The 13,040-nt window shown below is 42.8% G+C and overlaps 1 protein-coding gene across 2 annotated transcripts in view; it reads left to right on the forward strand.

The window, feature by feature from the left end:
• fibcd1b (fibrinogen C domain containing 1b) overlaps positions 1–6,894 on the forward strand; it is a 99,647-nt gene extending 92,753 nt beyond the window's left edge. For both annotated transcript variants that reach the window (XM_076158741.1, XM_076158742.1), the window contains one exon: positions 6,629–6,894. In XM_076158741.1, the coding sequence (XP_076014856.1) occupies positions 6,629–6,894 (266 nt within the window). The remainder of the gene's footprint in view (positions 1–6,628) is intronic.
• The last annotated feature ends 6,146 nt before the right edge of the window (positions 6,895–13,040 follow it).

The raw sequence follows: 13,040 nt of genomic DNA on the forward strand, positions 1-13,040 counted from the left end.
TACTATGTTTACATGCACGCTATGCTCTGAAATAACCTGTCTGTACTGCAGTTAAACGCATAGATGGATGAAATTAAGAGGATTCTGCATATTCAGCCTAGTTGTCATGTTTCTATGACGTATGAAAGAAAAATATTTATTGCCTAAGTGTAATCAAAAGTACTGATTGTTACAACTTACTGTAGTTATTTCATAACACTAGTCAACTATATAACTAATAAACTACATGTACAAGTAATTTAGTATTAATTCTTCATACTTCTCTACATTTACTTGACACAAGCACTGCTACATTTCAGGTTTAGACTTCATTGGTTAAAAACCTGATATTCCAAGTTATGTTATTTTAAGATTTCGTTCATTATTCTTTCACTTTCAATTGCATTTTAGAATCAAAAATCAAGGGTGTGCAGCGCCTGATGGGAAACCACTCTTGGAGTTGCCATTACTGAAGCATTAATGTACCAGATACATCCATCAGTAATGCACCATTGATAACAGTGTTACCATTTTACTGCTGCTTACTTATTTAAATTTGATTCAATAGATTCTTAATGCAGGACTTCTACTTTTTATTACATCTCGGTGCACTGCTATCCACTCCAGCAATGTGAGGAATGTTCAACTGTTAAATTGAAGTGATTGTGTCCACTTGTTAAACCATCCAGACAGCTGCACAGACTCTCGCCTCTGACTCTGCTCCCCAAAACATCCGATTCCGTGGCAGCTACCTGTCACCTTGATTAAATTAATGCCAATTAATTGCTCTGCTTGACCTGCAGCGTAAACAAAAACCATTGACCATTGAAATGAAGAAGCAATTTAAAGAACCTTTGGGGAAGTGCTGCACCAACAACACAGAGAGAGAGAATGGGGACAGATGTGAGGGATGGAGCATGGCAAGGGAAGCTGAGGAAGGAAAGGAGGAGGCTGGAAGAAAGTATGATGAACTAGAGCAGGGGACAGGTGCGTGAGAGATGAGGGTAAGGACAGAGGTGTCTAAGGGACAGAGCAATAGAGAGGGGGGGGGGATGTGTCATGGGTACCGTGGCAGATCTTTTGGCCTGACGCAGCGTCAGCTAAAACATCCTGTAATGCCCCTGAACCGTCCTCAGCAGGCCTGACCTTGAAGCGATCTTCCTGTTGAACATTTAAGTCTGGCCAAATTAAGGGTACACACACTCTCCGGAGATCATCCTCTCATCCCTGCCTTCCCTCCAGGCAGAGCCACTATTACTATTGTTATTGTTATTATTTCGCCATGGTGGCTCGCCAATCAGCTGACAGGTGCTCATTTGGTGCCGGGAGCAGCTGGATCTTAATGGGCGTCGGACAAGGGCGCTGGCCAAGGTGACATCCGGCGCCTTGCACATGAGCCTTTTAGTGGATCTGTTTTTTTTTCTCTTCCACCTCGCTCCTCTTTTCTACACACACTGGACATCATCTCATTGTCAAAGCCATTGAGCTGTGCCATCTCAGTTTTTCCCTCTTTCTTTTCCCTGTCTTGTCTCTTTAACGTCTAGCAGCTTAAAACACGAATATCAGACATGCCTGTCAATTTTGTCTTTCCTGCTGACTGGTTACCATGGTAATGGCAAATGGAGAGTGGAGTAGAGACAGAATAAGAGGGTAAGGAGCTGGGTGGCCACATCCTGAGCAATTAAGTGGTGTTTGCTGCTCTGGCGAGCTGTTCGCCATCACCTGATGGTTGGTGAGCATTCTTTTATTCAGCTCTCAGCTTCATCCCTCAATTCACTTCTGCTCACAGTGTGAGGCCTTTAAAAAGTGAGGAAAGGACAGGAGTGAAAAGAAGGTACAGGGAGATTACAGAACATTACAAGCTCTTTTAACATCCAATTGCTGAGAACCTTTGGTCTCCTGCATCATTATCCAGGCAATGCAACAGATGTAGGCAATTAGCCAGTGAGGGATTTACTCCATGTTAAATGCTAAAGGTGCAACTGAGGAGACTTTAGACTTTTACTATCTGATAGGTGTTAAGCACATATCCTTCTTCCAGAGGTGTATGCCTGCAAAAAGCTGAAGTTATGGCATGTATTTATGGGCACAACGTGTGCATCGCCATACGTTTTAATCCTTTGATGATTTTCAAAGTTAAGAGAAGATGACTCACATCTTCCATGCATTCTCCACACGGCAAGAGTTGCTGTTTGAGGGGGTGGAATAGATTGCTTGTGGTTTCAGATTTCAACGGATGTCACACAAACAAACAGCGGTGGATAAGCGCATCTGGCTTTTGTTTGCTCTGCCCTTTATTTTGATCGCTTGTTTGACATTAAATTTAACTTAAGGTGACACACAAGCAATAAAGGTGAAAAGCTTTGCAATCACAACTGCGGTGGTGACGCGCTGAGTGGGGTTATCAGGTACACAAAGAGCGGGCGATTTTACACCCCAATGTCACCTGTGCACAGGAAATGCTTTGTTGTGTGGACGATCCTCTTGTAGACAAAGCTTGTTTTCACACCTAAACCTAGTGTGGATATCGCCTCACTCTCTTCATTGCTTGCAATTGGCGTCTTTTAAGAACCTATTCTCACACGGCGGACCGGTAACTTGTGATTGACACCTGGCTGCTATGCAGAGTAGGCTTAGCAACACAGCAATGAGTTGAGAACATGGGAGAAGAAGCCCAGCACTGTCTCTACAAAGTTGTTTGGCCAGGTATAAAAATCATTGTGATGATGAAAATTATCCAAATTTGAGATATGAGGTTTTTAACAGTTTAAAGCTGCCATCTGCATATCTGCAATTGTTTAATTTGGGATGAAATGCTGTGAATGACAATTTGTGAATGGAATATAAAAGTGTGGCACGAGAAGCTTTTCACACCAAATTGCTTTTGTCTAGTTTTCGGGTTATAGCAGCTTGACTTTACATTACATTACATTACGTTACGATCATTTGGCAGACGCTTTTATCCAAAGCGACTTACATTACATTATATTACATTACATTATATTACCACCCTTCGCAGAGGGGGGAGCAATTGAGGGTTCGGTGCCTTGCTCAGGGGCACCTCGGCAGGTTCGAGTCCCTCGGCAGGGACTCGAACCGGCAACCCTCCGGTTCTTAAGCAGTAGCTCTACCCACTCGACTACTGCCTCCCCTTGACTTCTGATATCAAATAGAAAATGCTTGATAGGAAAGGCAAATAAAACAACTTTGTACACTTATTTGAGCTGGATACATTTTCTTTCCCAAATTATATATGATAAAATGCAGTAAAACTGTGATGGAAATACACACATTTACCAGGAAAGACATCAAATTGTAGACCAGGGGTCGCCAACACGTCGCTCGCGAGCTACCAGTAGCTCCCCAATAGCTCGCCGAAAGGCTCAAAGAATACGTACATTTGACAGCACATCGTCACTTGGTAAAGCTGTTTAAAAAAAAATGAATACAAGACAGAATGATAGGATGGTCTCGGTCTGCAGTGCGCGAAAAGATGAGGGACAAAAAAAAGCAGCACTTGCATGCATTTTAACAATTGTGACAACATAAAGGCAGAATGCAGAATTTGCAGAATTAAGCCGTCACGTCGAGCAGGGTCCACAAAAAACCTTCACAGACATGAGAACTGTGCATCCAACAGTTCAGGGGAAAAAAAAGGCAGGCTAGCGTGGCTGCTAGTACTGTCAGTGCTTCTACAACTGTTGGGATGTAGAAGCTCCACCCAGGATCTCAAACCAGTGTATGCTCTTCCAAACAGGAAAACTCTCTGAAAAAAACATTCCAAAACTGTACGACACACAATGTGCTTCACTGCAACAACTTCCAAAACTATTTTAATTCCTCATGAAAATAGTACCACACTCTCTGTCTTCTCACTAACATCAGAACAGACTGAATGCATGTGAAGTACAGATGATATGGAAACTACAGGGAATTCCCTGAATTACAGGGAATGTGAAGAGCAGTTGTGACCGTGATATGTGGACAGACTGAAAATGTGAAATATGAAAGGTATAGTATTGGTAAAATAGTAAAATAAGTAAGTAATTATAAATGAGATTAATATGACGTGAATTTATCAGTGTGAGCTTGACACTGAAAATGTATACAGAGAAGACAAGCTTCTTATGCTGAATTGAAGATACAAAATCTGAGTGTTTTGTGTTGTATATCAACATTTTGTAAATGTTCACATAAAAGACGCTTATTCAGCTGGTTTGGGTGGAGAATCGGCCAATTGGATAAATGGTACGAATAATGTAAAACATGAGTAGCTCTTGGACACTTTTATTTTGTCAAAGTAGCTCTCAGAGACAAAAAGGTTGGAGACCCCAGTTGTAGACCAATCCAAGGAATAACTAGAAATTGAGTGTGAAGCAGTGTGGCACAGCAGACATGTTGTTCTAGTCGTGTGGTGGAGACGACTGGGCTGCCCTTTTCCAGCATGATTACTGCTGCACTTTGCGTGTGTGCGTGTACAGTGTAATTTACTGTGACTAGATTTAACAAAAGAGCCATGATCTGTATTTTCACTGAAGTTGTCATATTTTAAATATCAATTTGAATTTGATTAAAATCGTGTAAGTGGCAGACAATCTGCATTTTGTCTAGACCTGTACATAAGATCCTTTGCACATCTTTTGCACCCTCACCCAGTCTCAGTCTTTCTGCCTCACCCCTTGTCTCTCTCTCTCTCTCACTCACTCTGTCTCTGTCTCTCTGTCCCTCTCCACCTCTCTCCCACTGAGTATGATTCTGTTCACAGTAAAACGTGCTGTTAGAAATGTGGGCGTGCCTGGGACCTAAGCGCATTTACGCATCCTGAGCAAGGAGACAAAGGGAATAATTAGGGAATAATTATGGCGAAATTTAATAAGGGAGCACGTACACTACGCACAGTGTGTTTTTTGTATGCGTGTGACCATATGCCCACACACATGCCCACACATGCTTAACATCGGCTGATGTTATGATACCTTCAATCAATCTTTAAGCTTGCAGTGAGAACACAGGGTCCTTTCTTTGATAATATTATGACCATATTTCATATATCATATATGACCATCATGAAATAAGGACGCCCCTGAAACTCTTTCAAAATAAATAAACAAAATGAAATACAGAAAAAATCCTCCTTGGTACAAAATACCTCACAAACACAAACACACATACCACACACAAGAACAGAAATCAATTTAGATAGATAGATAGATAGATAGATAGATAGATAGATAGATAGATAGATAGATAGATAGATTCCGAGGTATTTATAACATATCTGTCTTTAAGTGCGTTTCCTTTCTCTTGTACCCTGATAACATCATTAGAGGGTTTTTTGTATTATATATTCCTTGTCTAAAAAAAAAAAAAAAAAAAGTAGTTAAAAGGTCAATGCTAGACCATTTGATAAATTGGCTAAAAAGATGTCTGACTCTCTCTCTCTCTTCTTGTACAAATGATTGATTACGAAATCCGTTGCCATTTGGAAAACAAAGCAGTGGCGGATCAGTTAATTGCCAGCTTCTGTTGTCAAAAGAGAATACTGGTGAGAGACGTTATCCTGAGTTTGTCTCCTCAGTTAGCCGTTTTATCTATCAGCAACGTGGAATACTTGTGTCCAATTTAAAGGTATGGACAGTTTAGTGACTTAAGATTTATTGAAATTAAACGTCAGGTCATTGGAAGGAGAAAAACATTTTTAATCAATGATTTTATTATCAAGCACAATTTTGATTTTATATATATATATTTTTGCTATTTGATTTTATTGAAGCAAACATTTTACATGACATTACACATACAATTGTAGGACAACTTCACTGAGCTGCTGTCTTTAATCTGTATTGACTTTGACTGTGTAGTTATTGTTGGGGATTTTAACATCCATGTCGACAACCCCCAGGACAGATGGACCAAAGAGTTGTGCTGTGTCCTTGATAACCAAGGACTGATTCAGCATGTGACAGCAACTACAATTATCTTTGTAAAAAGATAGTTAAATAAAAGTAAACATTTGCAAAATGAACTTGTACCTCTTTGCACTAAAACAAAGGGAAAACCTGGAGTTATCCATTTATGGGTTATTATGCTATGATTTTACTAATCCGGCCCACCGAGTTTAAATTGGGCTGAATCTGGCCCCAAACTAAAATGAGTTTGAAACCCCTGATATGTAGTTTACTTATTAATTACCAAATGTGAGGTTTGCACTCGCCTCAAAGCTTTGTTTTTTTATTTGTACTTGTTTGGTATCATCACATAACACAAGTGAACACACCTGCATACACACCTGGTAAGACACGCCGACAAAATATGAGGCACCCATGTTACACAGTCCGTGGGTGCTTGGTGACTCAGGCCTGACCCAGTTGCTGAGGTGCCTAAAGACATTAGTTTTCGCTCATTTTGCACAGCAGTGTTGCGGCAAAATTGGATTTAAGGTGGATTGATGTGTTTTTTTAAACATCAAAACATTGTAAAGGTATCTGAATTAGAAGGTAAGGATTAAAGGTCCACTTGAAGTCAAAATCTGTTGCGTTGACATGCAAGAGTGTATTTTTCCACTATGGTATTACTTCTTTCACCCAAGTGAATGATCTGAGTACTTTATTCTGCCCACACAGCTGTTCTGCTCTCTTCTCGCCCCCAGGTGACTCTCTGGCGAAGCACAATGGAATGAAGTTCACCACCAAAGACAGGGATAACGACCACTCAGAGAACAACTGCGCCTCCTTCTACCACGGCGCCTGGTGGTACCGCAACTGCCACACCTCCAACCTGAATGGCCAGTATCTGCGCGGTCAGCACACCTCCTACGCCGACGGCATCGAGTGGTCCTCCTGGACAGGCTGGCAGTACTCCCTCAAGTTCTCTGAGATGAAGATACGGCCCACCCGTGACGCCGAGAGCAAATGAGAGAGACAACAGCAGAGTGGAGGGAAAGAAGAGGAAAATTTTGAAACTTCTGCCAATTCTCGGCTGAGTTCCATGTCTTGTTGTTGCTTCTTTTTTCCCTCTCTAAAACATACATCTTTGAGTTTACTTACTCCTTATGTCTCTTTCGTTTTTCTCCTCTTCGTCCGTCGTTCCGCTCCCGTACACTGGCTGTCAGTACCCTTCCCCTGGCCTCTGTTGTGTTCTGTGCCACCAACTGGAAACCCCCAAAACAGCACACTCCCCCTCCCCCGTCCTGAACCTATTGGTGCCAAACCTAAGAGGTTTCCCAGCGTTCCTCAGCTTTCATCCATCTGACTCAGCAAACCTCCCCCTGCAGAATCACACACCTGTGATTTCCTCTTACTTTTTTCCTTGTCCTCCCCCCCACCCTGTCGGAATTTTGGTTCGGTCTGGTCTCTCCGCCCATTGCTGTGTGATGGCCGGACAAAGGCGATAGTCGCCGCTCCACGTGCAACGGCGTGGAGACTTGGACCTAAGCTGGGGGGAAAAAAATCACCAGGGAGATATGTATCCTCGGAGAGAGGACAGCGCGGCGAATACGAGATCCCTGAAGAAGAGCGCAAGGCCTCTGATAATGAGATGGAGGGAACGAGAAAACAATCTGTGACAAGAAGTAAATCAGCAGGTGGGAGAGAGAAAGAGGAGGAAGAAGAGGAGCAAAAGGATGTAAAAGAGAAACGGTAGAAAGAAGGAGACAATGGATCTCATTCATCTGACTTGGTCCATTAGGGAGCATATTGGGCACTTTGTCTGATCTGCCTGCCAGCTGAGCACTGTCCAACTGAGGCAGCACTCACAGATGGTATCCCAGCATTTTGTGTGTGTGTGTGCGTGTGTGTGTGCGTGTGGGTGAGACAGAGACGGAGTTCTCTAAACACTCTAAATTTCCTATCAGGGGTTCTGCTCAATGGACTCAATTGAACGTTCGGCGCATAGGGGCTAAACAATGACGCAAGGTGTATATACTGGACATGTGACAGGAAGTGAACTGGCACGGAGGATTGTGGACCACAGGGTGAAGCGGGAGTGAAAGACGCCGTCACACGCAGCCACATGTAGGATCTTCATTCCAAAACGTCCTCTCCCTGCTACTTCGAATCCTCCATTTTTTATTTTTTTTCTCCTCCTCAGCTCACGATCGCTGACTTTGTTTGCACAACATGCAAAACTGTCAACTGTAGAGTGAGATTTTATCTGCTCAACCCGGTGATTTGTGTGGGAATTCCACCACAAGTTATCAAAACAAGAAAAAAAAAGAAGAGAAAAATGTGTTTTGAAGGTAAAAATACACTTGCTTCTGTTTTGTTTATCTCACGTTTTCTTTAGATGTACTAAAAGCTTTAAAAAAAAAGAAAAGAGAAAATACCTGTAGATTTTATTGTACAGTGTGTATGACTTTTAGAGCATGTGAAGCTGTTTTCATACTATGCTAAAACACAAAGAGAACTCAAGCACACAGACTTTATTAAATAAAAAGAAGAAGAAGAGGGAGAGATGGAAGGGTGAAGTTGTTTCCCCAGAGTTTTTCCTCCACCTGAGTGACGGGAGGGAAAGTCGTGATTACCACTCAAGCACACGGCCCATACAGATCTGCACAGCACGAACAAAAAATCATTAACTCGGCGTCACAAAACGACAGATAATGAACGTGGCACAAACCAAACGCGAGCTGTACGACATTTTGGAAGACAAGTGGTGTCAGGGGAGGCAGACGAGTTTGAAGGGTGTCACTCCCCCCCACCCACCAAAGCTGATTGTGGGAGAATACGAGCGAGCACCTCTAGACTCTGGACTCAGCTGTTGACCTTTGCCCCTTTCATTACTTGGTGCTTTCTGGAAGAGTCTCCCATCGCAGCTCACGTCGCGTCCAGGGAACGTTGCGGGAACTACGGACAGACTGTACCGCACCGACACGAAAGCACAGATGTTATCCCAGCACGTCGTAACTCCATGTACGATACAATAACGTCAAACGCTTTTTTTTTCTTTTTTTAACGGTCGCAAATTGAATTGAGGTTGTGGATAATGTTGCCGGGGTTGGATTGTTGGTGTGTATGGCCTGGAGAACGGGGAGAAGGAATAAGGGTGGGTGTGAGAATGCGTGTGTGTGTGTTAGCGCGCGTGTGTGTGTGTGTGTGTGTGTGTGTGTGTGTGTGTGTGTGTGTGTTAGCGCGTGTGTGTGTGTGTGTTTGTGTGCCCACATGCATGAGTTGGAATAAGAGGAAGAGAGAGGCCGAGCGTTGTCTCTCTCCGTAGAGTTTTTGCAGTGACGTGACGCTTCTGTACTACTTGCCTCCCTGCTATTTGTGTTGATAACAGAGAAATTTACATAATTATAAATGAACTAATACTTATTGTGATTGTGAACCTCCCCGTCCCCCGTTCCCCCCCCCCCCCCCCCCCCCCTCCCTCCCCCCCACTTACAGTGTGGAACACCACCACCCACTGGAATTGTGTTGACACTGCGCTCACACAAGCACCAGCACACACCTCCTGTCCCAGCGCAGAACTAACTTTCCTTTTCCTTTTTTGTGAAGTACTATAGATTGTTTGCCGAATCTTGATACTGTGTTTTAATGTTCTTGTCAACATTTAATAAACATTCACATTTTATAAATGGGGAACACCTTTAAGTCTGTTTTCTTCTCCACACCCATGCAGGCTGACAGCTTTGATATCCACAATTTGAGTTTAATCTTGAAAAGTCCTGATTTTATCTCGCAATAGAGGGGGAATCTATCAGTCTTCCACCTGTCAAAAGCAATTCCAGTTAATGTTTTGAGACATCAATCACAACAGATTAATTATAGTGCATGCTTGCTGTTGTAGCCTAAGCCCTCCCAGGGATACAGGCTTAAATTAAAACTTCAATGAAGAGTTAATTCTGAAAAGACTGATTTGATGATGACAGGAAGCGGCGTTCATTTAACTTATCTCGCCGTGTGTGGTTTCATTTCTAGCAGAGGTGTTTTACCTATGTATCAGTGTTTCTATGTGTGTGTGTCAGTGTCTCCTCTGTGTAACTTTATAGGTATTTTGGGTTTGCTCCATGCTATCGCCACATTGCAGACATTGATTTGGATGTTTTATGTGCTGTTTGGTGATGTATCTCTGGGATCTATGCAGGTCTTTGTCTCATTTGATTTGCGTGGAGTAAAAGTTGAGAGTTGTGTTTTTAATTCTTAATTTTAATGTCGTTAAGAACTTGGCAGACGGTTCATGATCGTGAATAATGTGAATGTGTTAGTGTGTCACTTTAGAATCAAAGCCTTGTGCTCCACTATTTTCAGTTTCAATGCCGTTGGCTGTTCCCATCCCATTAGTCTATCTACACAGTGATGCAGTAATGATCACGACTGACACATAGCGAGAAGGTCCTGGGTTTGAATCCTGTGTTGGCTCTGTTCCTTTGTGTTTCCTCCACATATGTTTCTCCCTCTATCTGAGGCATCAGTGCGAGGTGTATGCTCCTGCTGTTACCCTTGAGCAAGGCACTAGGTCGTAAAATTCTCAACTTTGAAACAACTTATAAGAAAAAAGTTTAACGAAAAGATTGGGCTGTCCATTTTGAACTTTCTCTCTTTTTTGCCTTGTGTGCAGTTCTATGTTTCCAAGGACTGAGCACCCCTTCAGCAGTCCGTGTGATTTAACTGCCAGCATCTCTTTGTAGTTAAATTAACTCATGCTTTATTAGTCCCTTTAGGGAAATTCGTCTGAACTATTGGGTGCCAGCACAGCCTAGAAATAATTTCCGTCCTCAGGACACCGTGTCGGTCAAGGACAATAACAGGAGGACTTGTGGTCGCTAGTAGGCACGTCTTTGGGGATGGGCGGGGGGGGGGTCTATGTGAACATGGGGAGAACTCGCAACTCCCTTGCTTCGGGTCAAAGACCAAGAGCCCAATCGAAATAAGCTGTCAGCTAACTGTGTGGTTTCTGTCTTTTCAGCTTATGAAGCAAGTCCACTTTTCACCAACAAAAGTTTCCTCATCTCCCAAACCAATCAGTGCTCTGTAATAATGACACGTGATAAAATAAACACAACAAAATAACAAGGCCTGTTGCCTTGGTGAAGATTTTTCAATTCAGTTCGAATTACTTTTAATTACGAGATCATTTAAGTCATAATTCGGGGAAATAACAAGCATTCGTAGTATTTCCAGCCTGCTCACTCAACAACACAAGAATTCTACAAGCAGGTAGCAACTCGACCTTAATATACTACACAGGCTATACAGGAAATTAATTGGATTGGCTATTAATCGCGGCGAGGATTCTTGACGTGATCGCTTCAGTAATGGCTGCCACATTTCTGCTCCATTACCATGGCCCTCGGGAACGACAGGCGGAGAGACTTTTACAGCCTCAATAACACCATGCATTTAAATAAATAAAAAGTAAACCTGCTGCGCCCTAATGACAAGCAGTGAAAAGGAAAAAAATATCTTTGCCCGAGATTATTATTCACACTTTTTTTAAATCGCATACTGCAGAGGTTCTTTGATCTCGCCATGCCAAGTCCAGCTGCTGCAAAAGACTTCACCTTGTCTCGTGTTAAAACCTGTTTAGAGGTTGTTCATGCCCCTACTTGCGCACCCTCCTCACCTCTCATGTGACCTTTTACGTCTTTTGTCAAACCTGTATGGAAAATTCCAGCTGGGGGGTTAATTTTTTTTTGCTCCCTCAGATCGCACCCCTGATGTTTGGGAAGCCTGCAACAAGCACACAACCTGTCACTGATCAAACATGGAGCGACTGCGTTTGGCCCAAACCCAAGGCCCAAACACTCGTCTTCACTGGACTCCAACTCAATGCGTTAGTGATTAAGTTCCTATAGGCAGTAGCACGGTCGATAAAGTCGCCGGTTCGAGTTCCCACGAAAGTGGACTGGAAACTGGTGAGTTGCCACTTTGCCTCCAGGGCACTGCCGAGGTGCCCGACTGAACCCCCAACTGCTCCAGGGGCGCTGTAGAATGGCTGCCCTGTACCCCCTCTGTAATGCATGTGTTTGATTTAAGATACTTATAACTAGTCATTTTTCATGCAATTCACAATCAAATCACATGCAATTGAAATGTATCTTGCACCCCCACATATCAAACACACACACACAAAGACATGCATTACAGAGGGGGTGCAGGGCAGCCATGGAGCATGGAGCTTGGGGTTCGGTGCCTTGCTCGGCAGGGCTCTGGAGGCAAACTGGCAACTCACCAGCTACCAGTCTGCTTGGTCCATACAGGACTCGAACCGGCGACCCTCCGGTTCCCAAGCTGAATCCCTATGGACTGAGCTACTGTCGCCCCAATGTGTGAGTGATATGTAAGGGGGGGTGCAAGACAAATTTCAATTGCATGTGATTTGATTGTGGATTGCATGTAATATGACAAATAAAGTATCTTATCTTGTTTGATCATGCAGAGCTTCTCAATGCAAATAAGCCTGTCCTTCGTGGCAGACAGCTTGCAGGCTGGACCGCTTGTTTGACGTCTCCGTCCCACTACAGAATTGGCAGCAAACATGTTTATTTATTTGCGGAGAAGTGTGTGGTTTCCTCATTCCAAATTGTGTTCATTTGCAGCACATGCTTCTTGTTGTTGCTTGTAACACGAGCACATTTTACATCTTTTATCCGAAAATTATCTTGCCCGGATGTTAAAAAGCCTCTGTTTACCCTGATCCAGATTCACATCATGCTCTAAGCCTATTTAAGTAACTTAATTCTGAGCTTTGTAATGTTGAGGCACTATAACTATGCAGTTCTCTTCAACTCTTTCTAGCTTTCACTTCTTTGAACAAACAGTTTCAAAGACAAAATGTGTTTTGTCCCGACTATTACTTACTTACTTAATAAAACTGCCAGCTCGTTCTTTCAGACACTTTTTCCCTTTCTCATTCAAAGTGTAGCTGCAGATGTATGTATTTCTTGTTTAAGGTGTGTATGATCCATTGTGTACTTTGCTGGATTGTGTTCATGAAACAAATTCTATATTTGTCAACCAAACAAATGATTTTACAGTACAAAAGTACAGTTATTCTAACTAATTTGATTACAGTAAGTCACAGTAAATACAACATGATTTCACAATAATACCAAGAAGGCT

Source organism: Genypterus blacodes, unplaced genomic scaffold, assembly GCF_046128005.1.
Source record: "Genypterus blacodes isolate CSIRO-AG114 ecotype Tasmania unplaced genomic scaffold, CSIRO-AGI_Gbla_v1 ptg000085l_1, whole genome shotgun sequence".
In the NCBI taxonomy this organism is placed as follows: domain Eukaryota; kingdom Metazoa; phylum Chordata; class Actinopteri; order Ophidiiformes; family Ophidiidae; genus Genypterus; species Genypterus blacodes.